The sequence below is a fragment of the Mustela nigripes genome, chromosome 4 (assembly GCF_022355385.1).
Source record: "Mustela nigripes isolate SB6536 chromosome 4, MUSNIG.SB6536, whole genome shotgun sequence".
NCBI classification, from domain to species: domain Eukaryota; kingdom Metazoa; phylum Chordata; class Mammalia; order Carnivora; family Mustelidae; genus Mustela; species Mustela nigripes.
The window spans coordinates 155,278,243-155,305,478 of NC_081560.1; the positions used below are offsets into that span (position 1 = coordinate 155,278,243).

A 27,236-nucleotide genomic window follows, 5' to 3' on the forward strand; every position below is an offset into this window, starting at 1 on the left:
AGCATCCAACTCTTGATCTCAGTACAGGTCTTGACCTCAGAGTTGAGTTCAAGCCCCATGTTGGGCTCCACACTGGGTATAGAGCCCACTTAAAAAAATAAAAAAATAAAGTATGGGGTGCACCTGTGTGGCTCGGTCAGTTCACTGTTTGCCTTCGGCTCAGATCACAATCCTGGGACCCTCAGCTTGAGCAGGCTTCGAGGGGAGCCTGCTTCTCCCTCTGCCCCCACGCCACTGCTTATGCTCTCTCTCATGCTCTGTCTAGCCCTCTCCCTCTCTTTCAAATACATACATAAATTCTTTAAAAAAAATAAAAATTACTTCTCTCTCACACACACACGAAGACCATCTATATGTGTACAAATACATGGTATTTACATATAACACCTAATAATCTAAATATACATATAATAATCTAAATATACATAATATAATCTAGATAAATAGGTATATATTTAGGGAGGAAAACAAAAAGAAAGACCAAAGAGAGCTAGAAAACACACTGATATTATATGGGCATACCTCAGAGATACTGTGGGTTTGGTTCTAAACGACCACAATAAAAGAAGTCAAATGAATTTTTTGGTTTCCTGGTACTTATAAAAGTTATGTTTATACTATACTGTAACTATGAAGACTGCAATAGCATTATGTTTAAAAAAATGTACACACCTTAATTAAAAAATACTTTATGCTAAAAATCCCAATCATTAGTGATAATCACTTATGACAGGTACTATAACAAATATAATAATAATGAAAACATTTGAAATACTGTGAAAATTAACATAATGTGACGCAGAGACACAAAGTGAGCAAATGCTATTGGAAAAAATGCACTGATAGACTTGTTCAATATACGGTTGCCACAAACCTTCAATTTGTAAAAAAGGCAATACTGATGAAATGCAATAAAGCAAAGCACAATAAAATGAAGTATGCTTATATAAAGACAGATAGGAAGTACAAGCACCAAACCGCTTGCAACGTTCATGCTAAAAGACCTAGGATCCCCTGTATGTCTTAGGAACAGAATGAAGAACATGACTTTTACTTTCTCTTAGTGCAATTGAGTATTCTGTGTATTTAAAATATACATTGTAGCTTTTACCATAAATACAAATAAAGATTAAAAAGTTTCAGTATATAAAAGCTGACTACAGTACTTCCTGTAACTTTCCTCTTACCGATTCCTGGAAGCCATGGCTGCCACCAAGATCGACATAGACAGCATCTTTGTCATATAGGACACCACCAACTCCAGAGAGCGGTGCATAAACCAACTTCTCCTTCTCATTTAAGCAGCGCTTCTTTTGTTGTTCAGGAAGTGCACAGGGGTCCGGGAGGAAACTGACATCACTCACAGCAAAATCTCCTACACCTGGAAGACAGATAGAGGAAGATGGCTTGAGCTGTTAAGTGTATCAGCTGTCAACTAAAACAGCCCACAGGTGGAAGGCTTCAGCCACAAGGATATCGTTTGTCACTGGCACTCTGCCTCTCTAGCTAACCACCATCATCAGGGCAGAGGGGATTTGGTCAACTCAACACCTTTGCTAGCTGAGGCAGAGCTGAGTTAGTCTTAAAATTTCTGGCAATGTGGCTCTATCTTGTTTGGCCATTTTTCAGTTTTCCTCAGAAATGAAGTAACTCATCCCAAGAGTTCCACAAGTTTGGTACATTTTATAAGAAAAGGATACCTGGCATGTGAATTTGACTTTTATTCTTCAAGTGTGCTCCTCTTAAATAACCATAAAGAGACACCTTTCGGTCACACTTGATATTTGTTCGAATATCTTCTGGGTTTGTCAAATCTTCCATCCTAGAAAAATAAAACCCAATCATATGGCAGAAATAAATGTCAATGTTTTTGTACCTCCCTTCAAGTGTCAAAGACTGAACACGTTGTTGAGAAAATTAAAAGAAATACAGAAATAAGTGCATTTCATCATCTACCAGAGGAAAAGAAGCAAACACATGATTGCACTGCTCTTAGGCTCTACATAATATACCTTCTGTGGGTAAGATACCAGAAGTGGGAAATAACGTACACCTAGGGTTAAGGAAGAGATGAATACATATGCAGAAAAATCCTTTGTGGAAGAGGAGTAAGCTTTGACCTAGGTTTTCTGGTATGTCCTGGATTCTGGCAAGTAGAGAAAGGGATTCCAGGCTGAGAAAACAATATGGAAAAAACATAAAGGAAAGAATGCACAAGGGCACATCTGGGTGACTAGAACACCATGGTCCAAAGCAGTTATCACTGAGATGAAGGTTGAAAAAGCAGGATAGGACCATATTATATAGCCTTAAATGCTTCAAAAGCCTCACATTTTTCTAAACATTTCATACTTTACTTCTGAAGCCACAGCATCTTTGGGTAATAATACAAAAAAGTAGGTATTCTCCACTAACTATATTTCTCCCTCATTATTCCAAAATAAGCTCTATTAATGTTCTTTTTATGACCTTTGTAGCTTGAAATATGCAGGCCAGAAAGAAAAACTTTACATGTACGTTTTACCTGTCTGCTAGGATATAAGGATGAGAGGTTTGCCATGTAAGAGGCCTAAACTTCATAACTGTAATAAAACGACCCAGATTGTGAATTTCTTGGTTTTGATATTCTCCATGTACCATTCCAGAAAGATAGAACAGCTTGGCACCCTAAACATTAAAAAAGAAAAAAACATAAATTTCAATTAAATTTTTGTCAATACTACATCAAAATTAAGACCTCTAAATAAGAAGCAATCCTAAGGGGGACTTCTAACAAACCACTTATCAGTGCTTCCCCAACTTCTCTGCCTTCTTTCAGTACTCATCTTAGCAGGGCTTAGTACAGGCAGAAGTGCAAATACATTTAGCTTCAGAACTGCTCTCCAGTCAATTAGTGGCATCTGTCTAGAGTACTGCACAGAGAGGACAGAGAGGCTCCTGGGCAGAGGAAAAAACTCTATGACCAGTGGGCCACAGCAGTATGCAGGGGACGGTGGAGTGCCAGTATGTGTGCACTATAGTCCCTGGTCCTATAACTAGCAGAAACTTCGGACAAACCCTATTAAATAATCCCAAATCTAAAACACTTAGAGCCAGGTACTGCCTGGTGCTGGGGGACTACAGAGACAAATGAGACACACTGAAGTATAGACTATTTTAAGGAAATATTCCAGGGACAATGAACAGATATATAAAAGAAACTCCAAAGGTGAATCCTGAAGGAATGCTTATTAATCTATCCTACTCAACCTTTTTTTTTAATTATAGTGTTAGTATTCAATAATTAATTCTCTTCCTACCGGGTAGACTTCTGTCCAGAACCTGTGTTTTAATCGCTTCTTTGTCTTTTTCAGTTGTTTATTATACTTGAAGGAATCTAAGTGAGTGAGAACACCCATAATTTTGGGAAAGCCATGTACTTGACAGATGTTTAGAAATTCAAATGTTTCCATTTCAAACCCAAAGCTGGCATCTATAAGCATCAGAACCTAAAACAAAAAACACAATTATTCAAGGAAACTACTCAAAATAGACCATAAGCGAACTATGGTCCTTGAGCCAAAGCTGACCCATGACCTGTTTTATAACTAAAGTTTTACTAGAACACAGCCATATTAATTTATTTATGAATGGCATACGCCTGTGTTTGCACTACAATGACAAAGTTAAGCAGCTGCAAGAGAAACTATGACCCACAAAGCTTAAGATAATTTACCATCTTGCCCTTTACCGAAAAAGTTTGCCAACTCCTATTCTGGACTAAATCAAATGATTATTTAGGGATCATCATGACAGAGAAAATACCACACTTTCACTTTCTCTAAAAGGCCATGAGACAAAATCCACCACAATATAAGTTTCCACTTCAAGAAACTGGATGTTTAGAAATAACTCAGAAAAAGCTGGGTCTAATTTGGCCCTCACCTGGAAGGTCCTCACTTCAAGAAATAAAAATTTTTATAAGGTATTTTTAGGCCAAATAACAGGTCTCTAACAAGAAACGAAGTAATAGATCTCTGACATCCAAAAAATGGGATGAAGTGGTAATCAATGAAAAGTACCAAAAACGTAAGAAAACCAAGTATTTTTGTTTCAGTCATCTCACAGGGAAAAAAAATTTTGCTGGGAGGTATATAGTAAGCGCTATCTTATTTGTTAATTTGTAACATGCAATTGCTCAGAAAATTAAAAAAATTAAAAAGCTACCACTTTAGAATTGAGCCAAAAAATAGTAGTTACAAATGCTAATCTAAGAAAATATAAGCATATAAGACCAATTTTTAAGATCTGACTCTTTAAACATGCAAAATAATTTCAGAATTGATTCCTGGATATGTCTAGTTTTAAGATATTAAAGACATCTCTGCTCCCATCTTTCTGTAGCTAATTCACACACACACACACACACACACACACACACACACACACACAGAACCAGAAACACTTATCTTTGGTTAAATTAAGGAATATTCATTATTCATAATCCTAAACCATAAAAATACATGAAAGTGGGCCACTGAGCATTCCAAGAAAGCACAGCTGCCACTGCAGACCACAGGCCAAGCTGGTACACAGAGTTCTTCCACGCCACTGAACAGGCTGAAGGTGAGCAGGCTGGCAGTGGAATAGCCCAATATCCCATCTGACACCACAAAATGCCAAGGGGCAAGCAATTCGTTGTGGGAAGAGAGGAATAGGTAGCAACAGCCCCTTAGCTGACAATCTTGTCAACTAAAGATAAATGAAGACTGCATTATTCCTTCAAAGCACACACGTACACACAGACACAAATCCATGTATGAACATGCCTCTGCTGTGACTTAGGCTTTACGACAACCCAAGGCAGAACAATCAACATTTTAAAGAAAGTTGAAAAATTAATGTACATGCAACATAATGCTTTAAAAGAATGAGATTGAGCTACAGTACTTATATATTTTTAAGACATACTGAGTGAAAAAGAAAGCAAAGTAAAGAACATTTACAATAAATAGCATATGCTTTAAAAGGGTAGCATGTATATTTATATACAAATCTAGGATATTGCTTTCAGGGAAATTGAGAGATGGGGTCAGAGCAGAGAAGAGAAAACATGCATTGTACTCTGTAATACAGTTTTATTATTTTACCAAATGCATGGGTTCCTTTTTTTTAAGATTTTATTTATTTATGTGACAGAGAGACAGCAAAAGAGAAACACAAGCAGGGGGAGTGGGAGAAGCAGCAGCAGGTTTCCTGCTGAGCAGGAAGCTCATGTGGGGCTCAATCCCAGGACCCTGGGCTCAAGAACCGAGCCAAAGGCAGACGCTCAATGACCAGGCCACCCACGCGTCCCGCATGAGTTCCTTTTTAAGTCTTAAAAAGATGTATATGAAAGACATCTTTCTTGGGGCGCCTGAGTGGCTTGGTCGTTGAGTGTCTGCCTTCGACTCAGGTCATGAGCCCAGGGTCCTGGGATAGAGCCCCAAGTTAGGCTCCCTGCTCAGTGGGAGACCTGCTTCTCCTTTTCTAACTCCTCCTGCTTGTGTTCCCTGTCTTGTTATCTCTCTCTGTCAAACAATAAATAAAATCTTAAAAAAAAAAAAAAAGACATCTTTCTTAATATATCTATGCTTTTAAAATTATGAACTTGGATAAAATTTTTAAAATTAAAAATGTGGTATATTTTACATAAAAAAGAAACCAATTGCTGATATGCTAAATTATTTAAATCATTTCAAAAACATTAGTTTATACTAGTTTATGTTGACAATGACACATTTTTTATTAATAGTAGCATTACATGTTCAAAATTTGAATGGCATTGAGTTTTCTGACATTAGAATGGCAGAGCCGTAATATCTACATTAAATTACTTTTTATTTTATATTTTAGGACACTTCCTGGGCCAAAGGATAAAATCTGTAGCTCATGTCACCAAAGAGCTTTCCAGAAATTGTTGAACCAAAAAACCAACCAAAAAACAACCTCCGTTACCCCACTCTTCCTAAACAATACGGCTTTATTTTTTTCTTAGATTTTTGTTAATTTAAAATGTAATAAATAAAAAATAATTAAATAAAATGTGATTAATGAACATTACCATTAAATGTAATCAAAGCTGCACAATTTTCATACACTATGCACTGTCTAGATTTTCTATTATAAACTCTGACAATTTCTCAAAAGCAATTCATGTACTTATTTTGTCATAATCATTAAGAACTGGAGTTTCTGACACCACCAAGAGCCAAGTTCCCATCCTCAGACAAACTACTTAACTTCTAGGGCCTCAGTTTCATCCTTTGTAAACTGGAGATAATACCTACTACCTCTAAGGCATACTGGGGGATTTGATGAACTAAATTTCTAGAAAGTTGTTAGCACAATGCCTAGTAAGGGTTCAAGAAATAGTCTTACTACTTATATATTTACGTGTTTGTATATCTGTATGTATATCTTAATTAACTATGTTTGCTAAAGGTTTTTTTCTTTAATTTGCTTTTAGGTTTGAGACTACATTTCATTGTGCATATTCCATTTTTATTATATATTACTCAACAATTATCACAATATTATATAATTATATATTATAACCATATTATTATCATCAGTTCAAACACACTGATGGTATCCCTGATTATATTCACCATCCCTTTAATAATAAGCCTTTCTTTCCTTCAGCATGAGATCAATAATTGACCACACTGCTGTTAAGTCCTCATGGGAAATTCACACTGCCCCCACTGACTTACCAAATCCGCCACTTTAGCCAGATCAATCATCATATTAATGTCACACCCACATTCAATAATGGTGAGTCTGCGCTTTTTACCTGGAAGTGAAAAGACAAAAATTTTATTTTTCTTTAAAGATTTTATTTTAGAGAGCAAGCATGTTAGTAGGGGGAGGAGCAGAGGGAGAGGGAAAGAGGGAATCTCAAGCGGAGCGCCACATGGGGCCTGATCTCACAACCCTGAGATCATGACAAGAGTCTAAATCAAGAGCTGGGATGCTTAACTGACTGTACCACCCAGGAACCGCCCCCCCCCATTTTACTTTTAAAAAATCCTGAAATAATGTATCCATTTATTCTAATTACCATTTTAAATTCTATCCAGTAAAGTTTTCTTGCTATGTTCTCTAATTTTAAAATAATATTGAAAGTCTATACACATGAATTAAGTGCTTAAACAGGTAAAATTCTGACTGGAAAGAGCACAGAAGCACATTCATTATGACCATGATCCTGCCATTCAGCAGTAGGCCAACACTTCTATCTTTATCAAAGTTTCCCAAGTTTCCATTAAGCTAAAAACATCCTCTAACTTAATGTAAGAGAATTTTCATCGAACAATCATTATTTCTAACTTAAGGTACAAGGAATCAGTCTGAGACTCTTGATCTTAGAGTGGCGAGTTCAAGCCCCACGTTAGGGGTGGAGTTTACTATAAATAAACAAACAAACAAACAAACAAAGGGGTCCCTGGCTATCTCAGTCAGTGGAGCATGTGACTTTTGATCTCCAAGTCAGGAGTTCAAGCCCTACAATGGGGTAAGAGTCTATTTAAAAAAAAAAAAAAATTAAAAAGAAATCTGTCAAAATGACAGGAATGCCTTTTAGATTTAAGAAAAAAAAAAAAAAAAAGGCTTGGAGCACCTGGGTGGCTCAGTTGGTTAAGCACCTCGCTCCTGGTTTTGGCTCAGGTCATGATCTCGGGGTCTTGGGATCGAGCCTTGCATTGGGCTCCAGATTCCACACTCAGTGGGGAATCTAGCTGATTCTCTCTCTCTACCCCTGCCCCCACTTGCGCTTGCATGCTCTCTCTCTAAAATAAGTAAATAAATCTTAAAAGAAAAGAAAAGAAAAGCCTCCATCCAACTATATTATTGCTATAATCAGAAATTTCACTGGGTTATGGACATTGGGGATGGTATGTGCTATGGTGAGTGCTGTGAACTGTGTAAGACTGATGATTCACAAACCTATACCCCTGAAGCAAATAATATATCCTATGTTAATTTAAAAAAAAAAAAAGAAATTTTAGGGGCTCAGTCAATAGAGCATGCAACTCTTGATTTTGTGGTTGTGAGTTCAAGCCCCATGTTGGGTGGAGAGATTACTTAAAAATAAAATCTTTTTAAAAAGGAAAGAAATTTCAGATTCTTCCATTGCCATTTTGGGGATTTGTTTCATCTTCCCTCAAACAGAAAGGTCACCAACTTCTAGATCAGACAAATTCTCATAGAAAAAGAAAGCTCCCTCACTTCCCTAACAATGTGGCTTCATGAGGTCAAGAAGGCATGCCTGACACACAGCAGATACTTACTACCTATTAAATGAAGGTGGTCACCATGAACAACCCAGGCTTCCCAGCCCTGCCAAACTTCAGAGGAACACACTTGGCAAATCCAGATAGCAGTCAGAATAAGGTATACATCTATATCATTATTACATTGGGGAATCTATCCTTTTTTGAAGCTATAGCCAATTTAGTATTATAAGAGAGGTAACAAGAAGCGAGAGCATTACTTTAATATTTACCAGACAAGAAAATGTTCAGCAAAGACATGCCTGTCCCTCAGATGACATATGCCCTATCAGCCTGGGGTAGCACACTCCTACCTGACACGATCGTTACAGGGCCTCTGATCTCTGTCAGCTTCTGCCTGGTGAAGTTCCGAATGAGGCACTGGATCAAAGTGCTCTTTCCAACTTTTGGAGGCCCCATCACTACTACCACTATTGGTGGGGGCTCTAATGGAGTTCGATCAACCACTGGAATGTGATGCTTTTTTGTCTTCAAATCCTGAGTCCTATTTGTAAAAAGAAAGAAAAACTAAATCCATTTTCAAAATATAAAAGGCATCATTCTTACAAGGAAAGATTTTAAAGACAGCAGAACAGACAATATGGATACAATTAACTTGATAACTTCTGGACCCAATCCAAATAACCCCTTTAGTAAACATGTAACAGACTGACTTCAACAGTAAGTACAGAGTATTAAAAACTCTACACAGCTTAAATCTGATTGCTTTATTACCTGACTGTAATAGTTTAAAAAAAAAGATAAACATGCAGGCAGTGTATCATAATGAGTAACAGCAGGAGCTCTGGAGTTAAATTTGGCTCTCTTAATAGAATTTAATTGAATAATGTTCAAAGTACACTGCCTGACATATAATAAGAACTCATTAAATAAAGCTATTATTACATATTACATGAAACATATCCAGAAAAAAAATACAAGCACACCTATTACCACAGAAACTGTTGAAATTTTACAAATTCTTTCTTTCTTTCTAGTAGGCTCCATGCGCAGCGTGGGGTCCTATGCCAGGCTTGAATTCACATCAAGAGTCAGATGCTTAACTGACAGAGCAACCTACCAGTCCACAGAGAAATTCTATAAAGAAAAACTCTAAAGCTTTTTTCTCTTGGACAAAAAAAGCCAATATGGGCTAATAATGGAGACAAGGCAGCTTCCACAGCAAGACTACTTGCTCACATTTTATCTATTTTTTAACTTTTTTTAATGTAGGGTCCATGCCTAGCACAGATCCAATGCAGAGCTTGAACTCACGACCCTGAGATCAAGAGCAGAGATCAAGTGACATCAAGTGTTGGATCCTTAATCAACTGAGTCACACCTAGGCGCCCTGGTCACATTTTAGTAAAAGGAATACAGCATGTCCTTCAAAGCTGCTAAAGACTCATGAATCCAAACATCATCTGGGGAGGTTCCTACTGTTTAAAAAGAATAAATGGAATGAACAACTAGACTCCAGCTAAACATACCTGTGAAAGGATCGAGCCATCCGCACAGCAGACTGGACTGCAAAAGCTTTGGGATTTCTTTTCCGGGCATCTTCCTCGTCTCCAAGCTGGAGATCCTGCAGATGTCGTTTCTTTTTCTTCTCAGCTTTGGGCCCACTGTTTTTCTTTCTGTGTTTCTTCTGGTCCTTAGTCTCCATAGTGGCTTTTTACCAATTCACAGGTAACTCTAACCTACATTGGTGAGGCAGGGATGTGGGAAGCATTTTACAATCCAGAAAACACCCAAGGAAAAAGAGTAAATTCCATTTCTTTCTTTACGAAGAGATAAGGTATTCCTGCAACAAGGATAGAAGCTGCTTAATACTATTCCCAGTTTCATTTCTGTTATGTTATAAATTAGATTTGTTAGTTACTTCTGCTTAAGTTACTTTTTATTCATCTTAAGTGTCTATATCAGCACTATTTCTGTAATAATGAAAATACTCTATACCTATACTTTTCAACACAGTGGTCACTTACCACATGTGGCTTCTGATAACTTAAAATGTACTCAGTGAAACTGAGAAACTGAAATTGAATATAATTTTAATTAATTCCATTCTAAATTTAAATAGCCATATGTGACAAGTAGTTACCATACAGGACTGCTCAGCCCAAAATATCAATTAGACTAATGAAGTGGTTTCCAAACTTAAACCATCTTTAAGACATTTTAACAGATTAAAGCATTTTAATAATCCTCCCACATGATAGCATGTGTTACTTTTAGTACCTGTGGATTCTATAAAACTTTTAAATTATAATAACCACTTATATGCATTTTTAAAAAACAGTAACTTCTAGATGTGTGAGATATGGCTGGTTGTGAACAATGCCTGGAGATCAATCACATGGATCTGCAGAAACCTAACAAAGATTTATGAGTGTCCCAGGAGGTCATGGCCCATACATTGAGAACCACTGAATGAGTTCTTGGGAAACCAGGCTGCATACAATCTGAGTACTTGGCTAATAAAAAAAAGAAAGAAAGAAAGAAAGAAACTAAGAAAAGAGGGGGGAAAAAAAGGTCACTTCACTCAGGATACTAAATTAATTTTAGTTATATAAATATTTGTGTCTGCCTATGAGGTACTAGGCATTTTGCCAAGAGAGGACAACAGCTGTGATCTGGCCGCGAAGGAAATCCAAAGAGTATCTTTCATGCCATGCAGTAAAGGGACCACAGGAGAAGGCTGCACTTAGATCGGTCAGAGGCACAGCAGCGCAAATAGGAAGCCCACATATACCAGCATAATGTCATCAAACAGCAGCCAGGAGTTCGGAGAGCCGCGTTCTAGGCACCGCTGTGAAACTAAACAGCTACGTGATTGCAGGACCTTATTTTTCTTCCCTTCTACATTTTGATTCCAAACTTGAACTGACACTTTTCTCCCTCTTTGGGGGCGGGGAGAGGGATGGGAAAGGCACAACTTGGAATCAATAGATCTGGCCCAGGTTTGAGTCGCCTGCTAGGATTATCCCGCCAAGACACGACCTCTCTCTCCTCCCTGCCACCTCCCCACCCCGCTTGGGCTCTCGGCACGAATTCATTCAGCCGCTCCCAATGACCTCGGAGCAAGACTCCGGCAGGTACTGTGTGCGACTGGGCCAGCGCCTGACGCGCTCTTCAGGGGCAAAGACTGTCCTGGCCGACCTTGCCAAGCACGATTCGCACAACTCTCAGAGCCCCAGTCCCCGGGACCCCACCGCCACCGCCTCCCCTACCGCGGCCGTTACCGGGTTCACAACTGCTACTTCTCAGGCCCGCATGGACAGCGCCGGAAACGGAAGTGCACCCTACGCGCGGACTCCACAGTCCGGCAGGAAACAAGTAGGCAGAAGAAAGAGACCGGCCAAAGGACGACTCTCGGGAAAGCCAGAAGGAGGCTCCTGATTGGTTGAGGACGGGCCCAGGCGACGACTGCGCAAAGCGATCCAACCTGGGGGCCGCGCGCCGCCCCGCCCCTTCCAGGCCGATGGGCCGGCGGTGGCACTGTCAACCTAGCGTTGGGAATCCGAGTCGTTTCGCGGAGCACATCCCAGTTCCCCCGGAGGCCGTGGCGACAGTGCGGCCTGGAGCCCGTTCCTTGGTGTAGGACGAAAGACGAAGTAACATATTTAGTCTCGGTCAACCGGAGTCATGGCTCCCGGCCGTCCCCTCCGAATGCCGCTGGCATCGGGTTCCTCCGTGGCCTTTTGGAATATCCGATGGTCGGAAGTCTGTCTGGCTCATCTGCCTGCTCATCCTCAAAGAGCTGGACATTCTCGGACCTCTTTAGTGCTGTAATTCCCTCTTTTGCCCGCACCAAGACTGAAGGCAGGGACAAACTGACTCGACAGGTTCTCTGGTCCTGGGAAGGGGGTTTTCCTTGGAAGAACGCAGCCTCCTGCAGTTTCTTCCGACAGAGGTTTACCTTGCCAGGGCCCTGCCCATTCCCACCTGAGGGTCTGCCTTGAAGTTCATCTAACCCCCATCTCAGATGAGCTGGGATGTCCTCGTGGCTACAAAGCTGGGTACATTTTCAGAGTGTATGTCTCCCTCTTGTCTGGGAGGTTTTCTTTTCAGTATGATCTCACCAGTGCTCCTGAGACTCAGTTCTACCCCCACGAACCTAGGCTTACTCCTTCATGCTTCATGCTTTTCCCCGTGAGCTCATTCTGTCCCTCAATATCCCACAAGTATTTACTCTGCGGTGCTAGGGAGGGCTACCCTACAGGGCACAAACTTCTCTCATCTGTCAAGAGTGTGTAATTATTTAACTCCCTCCAACAGTATCCCTCTCACTTCTTGGAGCTTTCAGTATACTGGTAGATAATCCCAACATTCTCTTGACTCCATGAGTTGCACTCTTGTCCTGTCTTAAAAATCAGCCCCTCACTCTGCCTGTGATCAGACCCTAGACTTTGTCAGGTCCAAGCGTCGCAGTCCCCAGAGCATCCCACACTGACTGCCGCCTCCTATCTTACCAGGTTACTCCCTCTAATGCCCTGAAGCCAACTGTAATCCAGCCAGTATCTCTGACCCAGATCTTATTACCTTCCTCCCTTGATGACTTTTCCTTCCCTAGTAAATTAACTTAAACTCCATGGGCAATCGTTGTCAGTCTCTTGTATATTGCCTCACCTCTCTGTCACCTCATTATATCTGCTTGGTAAAATTAGAGCCCTGGGTAAACCCAATTCTGCATCTACTGCACACTACAACGAATTGCTGGGGGGAAACCCAAAACCATACTGACCACCCTCAGCTCAGTAATGCTAACTTTGCCTCAACTGTGCCATTCTTCCAAGTGAGTATTTCACATCTCCTCTTCTCTCTTCAGTCCTTCCCACCACCTCTCCCTTCCTTGCTTCTGATTTCACCAAAAAAATGGAACTGGAGACTCCTACCATGTCAGACTTTCACCACCACATCCACTCATGTCCCCGTCTGCTGCCTGCCTGTTACTGCAGGTGAACTACTGCTATGTCCACCTAAAGGAATCCTGTTCTTGAGTGCAAGATCCCATCATCTCCAGGGTGTCGCTCCTCCCAGTCTATTCTCTCCCCCAACATCATCAGTTTTTTAGGTTTTGTTTTTTTGTTTTGTTTTGTTTTTTTTTTTTTTTGCAGACAGAGATCACAAGTAGGCAGAGAGGCAGGCAGAGAGAGAGGAGGAAGCAGGTTCCCCACGGAGCAGAGACCCTGATGTGGGGCTCGATCCCAGGACCCTGGGATCATGACCCAAGCCAAAGGCAGGAACTTTAACCCACTGAGCCACCCAGGAGTCACCCAGGCCCTCCCTCCCGCCCCCACAATCATCAGTTTTTACTGGACTGTTCCCATCACCGAAATATGTAGTTATTTCTCCCATCTTCATAACAAACTCCCTTGGCCCATTTCCTGTAACAGATACTACACCTTTTCTCTGTGCCTCTTTGTAGCAAAATTTCACAAAGGAATAGTCTCCAGTTCCTCTTCTATTCTCTTTTAGATTCTCTTTGCTCCCAGCACACCCATTCACAGTCTTAACTTCTCCTTTCTTTCTTTCTTTTTTTTTTAATTTTATTCATTTATTTGATAGAGAGACAGCGAGAGAGGGAACACAGGCAGGGGGAATGGGATAGGGAGAAGCAGGCTTCCCACGGAGCAGAGAGCCCGATGCGGGGCTTGATCCCAGGACCCTGAGACCATGACCCGAGCTGAAGGCAGAGGCTTTAGCCTACTGAGCCACCCAGGCACCCCCCCACACTTCTTTACCTTCTTTTACCTTCAACCTTATAAGTATGGTTTTAAAATTATATAGACCAAAAATGTATAAGAATATGGCATTCCTGTTGTTATTTTCCATAGTTAGAAGAAGACCCAGCATTCTGTGGAAACAGAATCTGAGTCTTGTTGGCCCTAGAGGTTTGTCCATAATGTTGAAAAGCAACAGGAAGATGGAGAGGTGGCCTGGACCAGCTGGAAAGTCAAAATTGTACCACCTGGCACAAGGGTCGTTTCTGAGCATATCAGATCTTAGATACACTCCATTATACGTAACACATTACGTATATAATAATTATGACTCACTTTGGAAATCTAATTCTTTCTCTTTTCAAGACGTGTCTCCTGAAATCATTAGATGTAATGTCAGTAAAAGAGAAGAGCCCAGGGTGATCCCTGACATGTGCAAAGATTTGTGGTTGACGTAGAGAGTTCTGGAAGAAGCATCCCCTCACTGATCAGATCTCTTACCTCTCAAGCCACCATGGCTCATTCTCTGATCTCATCCCTTACCACATCCTGTGTGTCCATCCAAACCCACTTCATCAGCAAGGAGGCCTTTCTTCGGCCCCCAGCATGGTCTCCGCACCAGGGCTGGAGCAGTCCGGAAAGCCTGATTCACGGGGTCTGGGCAGATCTTTTTCCCTCTCTAGGTCTCACTTTTCTTGTTTAGAGCACAAGAGGATAAAATGGCTATGGCCTAGGACCATTCAACTCTGATGTCCTTAAGTTGTAGAGCCATTTCCCTCAGAGTCCTGAGTCTCTTCTCCCCCTGAGTGGGAGCTCCAGGGACGGGTGATGCCACCACTATTGGCAATGACAGACTTCAGAGAGGGCCAGGCAGAACTGTGACCACAGTGCCCTCCTTGTCCTACAGCATCTAGAGACTGCCCAGACAGAGCTGTGTGGGAGCTTCTGCCCAGACGTCCCTGCTTGGCTCCTGAAGGGGAGAGCACCTGGCCCCCAGCAGCAGCCCCCAGGAAGGGTCCGTCACCACTCTGGCCTTGAAATGTGACTTAGAGTTCAGCCATTGACTTAACAGCAGGTCGCTTTGGGAGAGCCTCTGCTGTTCTCGGGCCCACTATACCTATATACTTTCTGGCCTAGGGGGAGCAGGGGACAGTGCCCCCTCCTGGCCACATATGCACCCATCACCTCAAGGGCCTTTCACTTGTGAATAGTACCCAGGCCTTGATGATGTTCTTGATATTACTTTTTTTTTTAAGATTTATTTATTTGACAGAGATCATAAGTAGGCAGAAAGGCAGGCAGAGAGAGAGAGGGAAGCAGGCTCTCTGCTCAGCAGGGAGCTGAGCAGAGAGCCTGATGCGGGACTCGATCCCAGGACCCTGAGATCATGACCTGAGCCAAAGGCAGCGGCTTAACCCACTGAGCCACCCAGGTGCCCTTGATTTTACTTAAGTATTCTCTGTGTCAGCCAGTTCCAGCCCTTCCTAACCCAGGAAGACAGCCTGAAGGTTATGTACAGAATTTTAAAGATTTTATTTCTTTATTTGACAGAGAGAACACAGGTAGGCAGAGAGGCAGGCGGAGGGGGAGGCAGGCTTCCCGCTGAGCAGAGAGCCCTATGTGGGGCTCCATCCCAGGATCCTGAGATCATGACCTGAGCCCAAGGCAGAGGATTAACCCACCCAGGCACCAGGCATCCCCATGAACAGAATTTTAAAGTGTTCAAGCCTGTCTGCTTTCCATTTGGGAATCTTTATTTATCTCTAACTTTGTACTTAGATCCTTAGAAACCATTAATAAGCTTGTTCCAAAGCTGGGGCCTATAGCCCTGATATGGGCTGAATTGTGTTCCTCTAAAATTCATATATGGAAGTCCTAATCCCTACTACCTCAGAATATGACTATACCTTCCGAAGTTATCCCACACGGGGGGATTTGGATATTCTCAAGTCCAGGTTGGTGTCTCTGCCCAGGGCATTCCCAGGTCACATCACTCCCTCTGGGCCACACAGTGGGTTCTGACCATGCAGAGGCTGGACTCCCCCAAGTGTAGGGGCAGTGGGAGCCAGTGGCCTTCCAACCTCGCATGTGCAGGAAGCTTGCCAGAGGAACATTTCTCACACATGATCGTGAGCACATTAGTCCCCCGAGAATTCACAAAAATCTCAGGGTGTGCTTTCACTTCCACAGTTGATGGAAAATTGAGCCAACCTTATGTTGATCTCATTGTGCTGGTGGCTATAATGAGGGCCCCAGAAAATCTAATTAAAAAACTATCTTTCTGTGATAAAAGGTCCAAGTCCAAGGAAAACTTAATAATCTGTCACCTTGATTTAGTGCTTTGTTTCTATTTATACCCAGGACAGCCACTTAGACTTAGGCAGTGCCGAGATGCTGGACTGAGTCAGTGAGGGAGCTGGGGTGAGTGGCAAAGGTGCTCTCTGTGCCAGGGAGACAATACCACAGAGGAGTGGCCTTGCTGGGGTAAGGCTTTGGGTCCTAAGAACAGCAGGGAAGACTGGACAAATTAGCAGCTGAGGCAAGGGCAGTCAAGTTTCAGTCTAATGCCTTGTTGGCAGAAGAGCTGCTTGGGTCAAGTTTGCCTTTCCATCCCAGAATCTGGTGACTCATTCTGCCTCCACTTTGCTCTGTGTGTTCCCCTCTCCATGTGGGAAGAGCCATCACAGAGCACCCCCAAAGGACCCCGCAGATCTGCAGTTCAGATCTTATTCCCCATGGTCTAACCTGAAGGGGTGAGAAGGAATCCAATCCTCGACCTGGGACAAATACAGCAGAAAGTGATAGTCAAAAATGCCAACTAAAGAAAAAAAACGTTGCAAGTGCAAACACCACATGCTCCGCACAGGTTGGGCTCTGCCTTCCGCATCTGCGGCCACCAAGTTGGCAGCTGCAGGCAATAGGAGCTGCCCTCCTGGGGTCAGGGAGCTAATGGTTGTAGAGCAGGATTTTGTTACAGATAACTCAGATTTTTGAGAGGCAGGTTAAAAGTGCTTTTGCTATTAGGCTCTCATTTCAGTTCTGGGGGACGGAGCTCTGGTAAAGATCATAGACATATAGGAGGGACACCCCCACACCACCCGGAGCACATTCCAGCAGCCTGGGCGGGGCCACAGCAGGGAATGGACACCTGCAGGAAGGAGTCCACTAATGTGCTCCATTGGCTGGGCCTGCCCTCAAATACTACCAAGAACACCATGAGTGCTCCCACTCGGTAGCTGCAGCCTTTCCCAGTGCTGAACCAGCCAGACTGGGGTGAAGACAAAAGAATATGCTAGGAAGCCATATTCTCTGGTCAGGGTTTACTGTGCTGAGTTTCCCCACCCCTCCCACTGCTCAACTCCTTCCCTCCGAAAGCCCAGCATGTCCTACCTGAGGAAGGGGTCGTGGGGTCTTGGAGTCCTGGTCTGTAGGAAATCCAGGGTGAAAAGCAAGCATGGGCATTTGAGCTTCCTAGTCCCATAATATTCTATTACAAGGAAAGCAGGGAAATAGGAGTGAATGAACTTGAGATAGTTTTTTGACCTTTCTGGACTTGTTCTCTGTTTTATAAAAGGAAAATGTGGACTAGATGAAGTCTAAGATCCCCCCCTTGAAGAGCTCTCCTTGCAAAAGAAGGTTGGAATGGCAAATAAACCAGGCCATTCCATAAGTGATTTGCCAATAATAAGCAATAATGGTTTTTTCTACGTGGTTAACTTTGTTCAACTGTATTCCTTTCAAAAGCAAAGTAGACGGCCCAACTTTATCCTGGACAGGAGCTCTTACTCCTCTCTGATCCCTTGGGAGGATTAGGGAGTACAGACAGGCTTACATGGAGGTGACTATATTGGTTTTGGTTTTTCCAGGTCACCTCTCATAGGGTCATAGGATGTTTGTAAAGGAAAACACTTTTGCTTAATTTTATTTTGACAGCATACCTTGCAATGGGCAATGTGCTAACAGTTTTTCATTTAACATCTTCTTTAATTCTTTCACCCACCATCTCTTGGAAATTTTACCTGCATCTTACAGCCAAGGGACTGAGGCTTGGCTAAGTGGTAATGTGCTCCACATCACAGCAGACGTAGATGATCAAGCTGACTTCAAACCCAGGCACCTAAAGCCTGAGACCACATTTACTGCTCATCTCCTTAAATAACAGAAGAACAAAAGCAATCAGTCTTCTTGTTTCGTATTAGTAGACATTATGGAATGGGAGCTGTTGCCCAGCAATGCTCTGCACAGGTGTTCTCTGAGGGTTTTGGGGTGCCCGTACACAGCAGTTCATCTGAGCCCCGCAAGTTCCAAACGTGAGCACAAGAGAAACACTATGCTTCATGATACCAAAGCAAATCAACAAACAAATCTCTGATGGATTCAAAGGCCACTTTGAACTGATCATGCACCCTGCCTCCTGCAGCAGTGAAGGAGGAAAACCTACATATATGTTGTTCTTTGGCATATGGGACATGTTGGGGGCGGTAGTAAGATGGTTCTGGAACTCCAAACCTTGCACATTTTTTTGTTTGTTTCTTATATTCTTTTTTTAAAATTTATTTATTTTCAGCATAACAGTATTCATTATTTTTGCACCACACCCAGTGCTCCATGCAATCCGTGCCCTCTATAATACCCACCACCTGGTACCCCGACCTCCCACCCCCCGCCCCTTCAAAACGCTCAGATTGTTTTTCAGAGTCCATAGTCTCTCATGGTTCACCTCCCCTTCCAATTTCCCCCAACCCCCTTCTCTTCTCTATCTCCCCATGTCTTCCATGCTATTTGTTATGCTCCACAAATAAGTGAAATCATATGATAATTGACTCTCTCTGCTTGATTTATTTCACTCAGCATAATCTCTTCCAGTCCCGTCCCATGTTGCTACAAAAGTTGGGTATTCGTCCTTTCTGATGGAGGCATAATACTCCATAGTGTATATGGACCACATCTTCCTCCATTCGTCCATTGAAGGGCATCTTGGTTCTTTCCACAGTTTGGCGACCATGGCCATTGCTGCTATAAACATTGGGTACAGATGGCCCTTCTTTTCACTACATCTGTATCTTTGGGGTAAATACCCAGTAGTGCAATGGCAGGGTCATAGGGAAGTTCTATTTTTAATTTCTTGAAGAATCTCCACACTGTTCTCCAAAGAGGCTGCACCAACTTGCATTCCCACCAACAGTGTAAGAGGGTTCCCCTTTCTCCACATCCCCTCCAACACATGTTGTTTCCTGTCTTGCTAATTTTGGCCATTCTAACTGGTGTAAGGTGATATCTCAATGTAGTTTTGATTTGAATCTCCCTGATGGCTAGTGATTTCAAGCTTTACTACAAAGCTGTGATCACCAAGACAGCATGATACTGGCATAAAAACAGACGCATAGACCAGTGGAACAGAGTAGAGAGCCCAGATATGGACTCTATGGTCAAATAATCTTCGACAAAACAGGAAAAAATATGCAGTGGAAAAAAGACAGTCTCTTCAATAAATGGTGCTGGGAAAACTGGGCAGCTATATGTAGAAGAATATATATTTTTCTACAGCTATATGTAGAAGAAGAAACTCGACCATTCTCTTACACTGTACACAAAGATAAACTCAAAATGGATAAAAGACCTCAACCTGAGACAGGAATCCATCAGAATCCTAGAGGAGAACATAGGCAGTAATCTCTTCGATATCAGCCACAGCAACTTCTTTCAAGATATGTCTCCAAAGGCAAAGGAAACAAAAGCGAAGATGAACTTTTGGGACTTCATCAAAATCAAAAGCTTCTGCACAGCAAAGGAAACAGTCAAGAAAACAAAGAGGCAACGCACGGAATGGGAGAAGATATTTGCAAATGACAGTACAGACAAAAGGTTGATATCCAGGATCTATAATGAACTCCACAAACTCAACACACACAAAACAGACAATCATATCAAAAATGGGCAGAAGATATGGACAGACACTTCTCCAATGAAGACATACAAATGGTTATCAGACACATGAAAAAATGTTCATCATCACTAGCCATCAGGGAGATTCAAATTAAAACTACATTAATATATCACCTTGCACACTTTTAAACTCAAAGATCTGAGGTTGGTCAATGAGCCACTTCAGTTGTTGAATCGTCAACCATTACCCACTGGAGCACCATCAGGTCCAAATGCACTCTGGTCCTCAGAGAAGCAGGCTACATCTCCTGGCATCTGATCAGGTACATGATCAGAAAGGACACAGCTTTTTTTTAAAGATTTTTATTTATTTATTTGACAGAGATCACAAGTAGTCAGGCAGGCAAAGAGAAAGGGGGACGCAGGCTCCCTGCTGAGCAGAGAGCCCCATGCAGGGCTTGATCCCAGGACCCTGGAATCATGACCTTAGCTGAAGGCAGAGGCTTTAACCCACTGAGCCCCAGGCGCCCTGAAAGGACACAGAGAAGACCCACCAGCTTATTCTTCAATGCGAGATTTCACCAGCTGAGGAGAGCTTGGGCATCGCAGTCCTTGGAGACATGAACACAGAAGACTGGATTCCCAAATATATCTTACATATGTATATATAATTTATCAAAAATCAATAAAATATTAATGTATATGTTCTGTTAGTACTATATTACATTTTACATATTATCTGACCCATTTTATATGTTCTACTTCTTTATGATTTCTTGTTGCTAGGTTGATCTTGACTCTTGATATTTTATTTTTTAAATTATAGTGACTATTTTTAGGATAATAGTACTTAAAGAGGAAGTCATCAAAATTATCTGATTTAACTTTAATTAATTTTTTAGTTTTAATTTCTTTTGACAATCCATGTGTCTGTCTTATTCTTTTATCTGAAATTCTCATTAAAACAACCTAAGGGGGGGGGTGCCTGGGTGGCTCAGTGGGTTAAAGCCTCTGCCTTCAGCTCAGGTCATGATCCCAAGGTCCTAGAATTGAGCCCCACATGGGGCTTTCTGCTCAGTGGGGAGCCTGCTTCCACCTCTCTCTCTCTGCCTGCCTCTCAGCCTACTTGTGATCTCTGTCTGTCAAATAAATAAATAAAATTAAAAAAAAAAACCTAAGGGACACCTTGGGCTTAATTATTTAGATTATATATTCCCCAGGTCATTGAGATATGCACTGCTAAGTTAAAAGAGAAACCATCACATTTTATGTAATAGAGTACCTTTAAATACTTCTTAAATACCCCTATAGTCAATTTCTCTCATTCATACTATAAGAATAACCTTTGACAAATTTTGATGAAAAATAATTCCTTGTTCTCCTGCATTTTACAATACTATCCCTCAATTTCCTGTTCTCTCTTAATTTACACTGAGCTGTTATATTCCTTACTTTTTCTATTCTTAAAAAAAAAAAAAAAAAAATCAGTTACTATCCAGCAGATGGCACTGTTAGCTTATGGAATCTGGGAGAAACTGCCATGTAGTTTCACTTAGAGACAAGATGTGTATAATACCGACATCAGTTCACCCAGTAGCTGGGATCCAGTTCATATGATGACCTCTTTCAACACTGAAAATACAGTTAATTTATGATTTAGAAATATCAGTTACTGGTGATGATTTCATCACAAATAGATTCTGGTTTACAATCCAATAAACACATTAACAGAGTAGTAAGTCATCCCAAGCTTCCTGTTACAAAAAAACTGCTAATGAAGATAGACACATCAAATTTTTGACAATAAAATAGGTAAAATGGCCCATTCTATGATTTTTCATTTGGATGCTGTTACAAGTCTAGTAGTAGACCCTAACAGAATCTATTTGCTGTCTGGAGACATGGCTGTTTCAGTAGATTGTGGAATTTAGACAGTACATAGGAAGAAATTAGATAAATCAACATATGTTGTTTGCTCTCCATCAAAAGCATGTATTACCAGTACCGGGGCTGATACCCTTGCCAAAGTATTTGTGTGAATCAACAAAAACTTGCATTATAACAACAGATTTGCTTGGACAGAAAGAGGGTCTGCATCACTGCCATTGAGAGGCCACCACTGTTAAAACCACATGAGATCTGCCTGGTGAAGACTGTTTGGGGCAGGCATAAATCAGTGGAAGTCACATCTTAATGTCTGGCTTGTTCGTTTAATTAATTACTATACTTTGTGGGACAAAGACTCCGGTATTTGCAGCCTGTACTGCATATGTTTGATTTTTAGGTGTCTTAAGCCAATATGGAGTCTGATCTTACAAAGACTTTTATTTGGACTCTGTGTGCTGCCTTAGGGTTAGGAATGTAGTGCTCTTGTTGAGAGGAGGTGAGCTCTCAGAGCAGCTTTTTTCCAACTCTTAGTGATCTTCTCTTTATCAGAGGAATGCCACAGATTTCCTTTTAACTCATTTTGCTGGGTGCGTGGGTGGCTCAGTTTTAAGCATCTGCCTTTGGCTCCAGTCATGATCCCAGGGTCCTGGGATCAAGCCCCACATCCTGCTTCCTGCTCAGTGGGAAGTATTCTCCCTCTCCCACTCCTCCTGCTTGTTGTTCCCTCTGTCACTGTGTCTCTCTCTGTCAAATAAATAAGTAAAATCTTTAAAGAAATAGATAAACTTATTTTGCTTAAAAATTTAACTTAAAATATTTTAGCATTAGTTGCAGGAAATGTTTGAATAAAATTCTAGTTTTGGGGGGCGCCTGGGTGGCTCAGTTGGTTAAGCTGCTGCCTTCAGCTCAGGTCATGGTCTCAGGGTCTTGGGATCAAGCCCCACATCAGGCTCTCTGCTCAACAGAGAGCCCGCTTCCCCCGCTCTCTCTGCCTGCTTGTGATCTCTGTCAAATAAATAAATAAATAAATAAAGTCTTTAAAAAAAAAGAATTTAAAATTCTAGTTTTTATGTCTTTTTATATATTTAGCCTATTACAACAGTGACCAAGATTGAAGTTTTTCTGCATTAAACAACCCTACACAGAGATCTCAATGACTGGCTGCTGTGTAACCATCTCTTTCCTTCTTTTACCTAGTATAGATAGCTCAGCTAATTCATCCAATAAAGATGCTAAATCACCTTCATCTTCACGTAATTGTCTCCATAAACCAAGGACTATTAACTGTGTTGAAATCAAACAGTGGGGTTTAGTATTCCAAATAAACTAAAAAAAAAAAAAAATCTCCAAATGAAACAAAACCTAATTTTGGCATCCTATCACTTAGTGATATTTTGTACACTTTACTGTACACAAATTTATCAAGGATTATCCATATTTCTAATAACCTATTATTTATTTAACTTTTTGTTGATCTTTATATCCTGTCATTAATGTGCTAAAGGAACCTATTCTGGAACTCTTGGAACATTCTAAAATAGACCCCAAAATGGAATGTTTTGTAGTTTAAATTACAAACCAAGGTGATTCCCCCAGATGTGTATCTTGGTTTACCATGATTCCAAACCAAACTATCTCATTTAAAACTATTTGTGCTGGGGATGCCTTGGTGGCTCAGTGGGTTGGGCTTCTACCTTCAGCTCGTGATCTCAGGGTCCTGGGATGGAGCCCTGCATTGGGCTCTCTACTCAGCAGGGAGCCTGCTTCTCCCCCATCCCGGCCCCCGCCTGCCTCTCTGCCTACTTGTGATCTCTCTCTCTGTCAAATAAAGAAATAGAATTAAACAAAAAACCCAAAAACTATTCGTGCTATTGGGATGCCTGGGTGGCTTGGTGGGTTAAGCGTCTGCCTTCAGCTCCGGTCATGGTCCTGAGGTCCTGGGATTGAGCCCCACATCAGGCTTCCTGCTCAGTGGAGAGCCTGCTTCTCCCTATCCCTCTGCTATCCCCCTACTTGTGCTCTCTCCCTCTGTGTGTGTGTCAAATGGGTGAATAAATTTTTTTCTTTAAAAAAAATGTCTACTCTTTTATTCTCTTTTGTTTTTGATGTCACAATTTACCTTTTTACGTTGTATATTCATTAACAAATTATAGTAGTGAAAGTTATTTTCATACTCGTTTCCTTTCACCTTTATATTAGTCAAGCAGTAACACAACATCCTATTACAGAATTAAGAGTTTTCTGAATCTCGCTTACAACACCTTACCAGTGTGTTGTATATGTTCACGTGTTCATGTTACTTAGAGTCTTTTCATTTTAGTTTGAAGATCTCCTTTCGCTATTTCTTAAAAGGCAAGTCCTGTAGTGATGAACTCCCTCAGCTTTTGTCTAGGAAATTCTTTGCTTCCCCTTCATTTTTGCAGGATATCTTTGCCCAACAGAATATTCTTAACTGGTAACTGTTCTTTCAACACTTTGAATATATCTGTTGATAGCCTGAACTTTTTTTTCTCTAGCTGCTTGCCGGGTCTTTCTCTTTGAATTTTGACAGTTTAATGTGTCTTGGAGAAGATCGTTTGGAATTGAAATAATAGGTTAATGGATTAGCTTTATGAACCTGGATATCCAAGTCTTTCCCCAGGTTTGGGAAGTTCTCGGCCATTATTCTCTTTAAATAAGCTTATTGTCCCATTCTCCCTCTCTTCTCCTTCTGAATTCCAATTCTGTTATTGGTTCTTTTCATGGTTTCCAAGAGGTCACATAGGTTTTCTTTGCACTTTTTCACCCTTTGTGCTCCTCTGATTGGGTTATTTCAAGTGTCTATCCTCCAGCTTCCACCTGACCAGTTCTGCTGTCAATGTTCTTTATTACTTGATTTCACTCATTGAATTCTGCTGCTTCAGAATTTGTTTGGTCCTTCTTGTTATTTTTGTTAAATTTCTCATTTTGCTCATGTATTGATTCCTGATTTTGAATTGCCTTTCTGTGTTTTCTTCTAGTTCAAGGAGTTTCCTCAAAACAGCTATTTTGAATTCTTTACCTGGTGGATTGCATATCTCCTTGTCTTTGTATTTAGTATTGGAGAATTATTATGATCTTTTGGTGATGTTGCTTCCCTGATTCTTCATATTCCTTGGGGGTTTGTTTTGCTGTGTTTGCATTTGAAGCAGCAGTCATCTCCTCTAATGTCTACTAGCTGCCTTTAGATGGAAGATACTTTTTGTTTGTCCTGTTTTTATTCTGGTGCTTTCCCTGCTCTTGTATGAACACATCTGCTCCACACATCTTGCTCCCTCTTGTAGCAGAATTCTTAAGTCTGTATATCTCCTTTTGACCTCACAACTTACCAGTTCAGCTGACAGTAACATCTTTTGTTTTCCAAATGTGGCAAAAGAGCTTAAGTTTGTGGTTTCTCCCATACCTGCGGACACTGGCTTGTTTTCTGCACATACCCCATCCATGCAGCTTGCTCTTGCTACTGCCCTCGAAGTCCACACAAGAAGCTGGCTGCAAAGTGGGGGAAGGTGTGGGTTTGGCACTTGGGGCATTAGTGCTGCCCACACACCAGTTGAGGGAATCTCAGGTGACATTTTCCCAATGATTCATGAGTGGGCTTCTTGCTGAAGTCTAGAATGCTGTCAGCAGGAACTGCATCCCTTTAATGCCCTTTGATATGGTTATCTCCATCTTTCCAGATTTCCTCCCTCCCTGCCTTGGAGCTCTATCTACTCTGGGTGATACTGGAGAAATGGGTTTCTTTAGCCCCAGCCCACACAGCTGGGGAAGCTGGGTACTCACTTGCTCCTCTCCCTTTGCTCCTGTGGGAGGGATCCCTAGCCTCCTCTTTCTCTAAGTTGAGCTGCCTTGCGGAAAGGGGTGAGGCAAGAAATTTCCTCTTACAAATGTGTCCAAATTCATTTGTTTTGTTGGTGCAAGGGAGTACTGGGATTTCTTCTCTGGAAACCCAGCCTTCTACCAAAGCTCACTCCTCAGTGGGTGTCTGCCCACTTCAGTGTTTTCCAGGTGTTCCTGGACTGCAGCCAAGAGGTGTTAGAATCATTTCACAGGTTCCTGTCAGTCCAGAGACCACATGCGGATCTGCTTATTACATGATACACAGGTGGGGAAGACTCCTCCTTGGTCCCTTGGACAATTGTGCTCAATCTCACAGCTCCCACAGAGGTACTTTTGGTCATGGCTAGATGCTGAATTTTAGGTGCTGAAAGGGCGATAACAAGGGATGTCTTATGCTGCTATGATGTTAAGGTTCACTCCCCTGTATTTTTTTCTCTGAATTACAAAAAAAAACTTTTAATCTTTAGGAAAGAACAGTACAAAAACCCATGTATATATTTTACTTAAAGACCAAATTCAAGTTTCACCAGTTGTTCTAATAATGCCCTTTTAAGAAGGATTCTTCAAGGGTCATGTAGTTTACTCACATGTCCAATCTTTCTAGTCTCCCTCAATTTGAAACAGTTCGATTTCCTGGACTTTGATTACCTTGGGATTTTGAGGATTATAATCTACTTTGCAGAATGTACTTCAATTTTGCTTTTCCTAGTATTTTCTTGGGACTAGACCCAGATTATCCATTGGCTGGATTGTCACTGTTATATTGAGTTTTCTCACTGCGAACATGACATTGCTTACAGGTGGCCCATGCTGTTGATTAAACCATTACTGATAGGGTCAACTTTGATTAGTTGATTAAGAGGGAGTCTACCACGTTTTTCTCTTGAGTTATTTTTTTCACCTTTTATATGTAAATATTTTGTAGGGAGATACTTTGAGACCATATGATTCTTCATCCATTAATTTTTTCTAGTATCCACTGATACTTAGCCAAACTCACCATTACTGTGTTAACCACATGGTGATTCCTCAGTTCTTTTTTTTTTTTTTTTTTTTTGAAGATATTTATTTATTTATTTGACAGAGATCACAAGTCGACAGAGAGGCAGGCAGAGAGAGAGAGAGGAGGAAGCAGGCTCCCCACTGAGCAGAGAGCCCGACGCCGGGCTCGATCCCAGGACCCTGGGACCACGACCCGAGCCAAAGGCAGACACTTTAACTCAGTGAGCCACCCAGGTGCCTCAGTAATTCCTTAGTTCTATCATTTCCTTCTACATTTATTACACTTGAAAATAACCAAAAGGCTGAGAAACGATCCTTCTACATTTATTGATATTATTCTCTAACGAAAAACATATTATTTCCCCCCATTTATCCATTTGTATTAGTATAGACTCCTGGATTCCTATTTTGCTCAACGTTGTATAATTATTTCAATTCTTATATTGTCACAGAATCTGCTAGTATAAGTCCCTTTGTTTTTAAGCCATGTCCTTTTGACACGGTCCCACTATTTTTTAGCATTTCTTTCTCACACAAAAAATGTTCCCGGCTCTTCATGTAATGTTCCTGAACCACTCTTGGAATCAGC

General features: G+C 41.4%; 1 protein-coding gene across 2 annotated transcripts in view; it reads right to left on the reverse strand.

The window, feature by feature from the left end:
* The window catches only part of BMS1 (BMS1 ribosome biogenesis factor), a 43,903-nt gene extending 32,284 nt beyond the window's left edge, over window positions 1-11,619 (reverse strand). For both annotated transcript variants that reach the window (XM_059398064.1, XM_059398063.1), the window contains exons 1-8: window positions 11,537-11,619; window positions 9,782-9,991; window positions 8,606-8,796; window positions 6,735-6,814; window positions 3,300-3,488; window positions 2,525-2,667; window positions 1,701-1,822; window positions 1,188-1,381 (exon numbers count right to left, since the gene is read on the reverse strand). In XM_059398064.1, coding sequence (XP_059254047.1) covers window positions 1,188-1,381; window positions 1,701-1,822; window positions 2,525-2,667; window positions 3,300-3,488; window positions 6,735-6,814; window positions 8,606-8,796; window positions 9,782-9,957 — 1,095 coding nt within the window. In that variant the 5' untranslated portion in view covers window positions 9,958-9,991; window positions 11,537-11,619. The remainder of the gene's footprint in view (window positions 1-1,187; window positions 1,382-1,700; window positions 1,823-2,524; window positions 2,668-3,299; window positions 3,489-6,734; window positions 6,815-8,605; window positions 8,797-9,781; window positions 9,992-11,536) is intronic.
* Window positions 11,620-27,236: the final 15,617 nt, after the last annotated feature.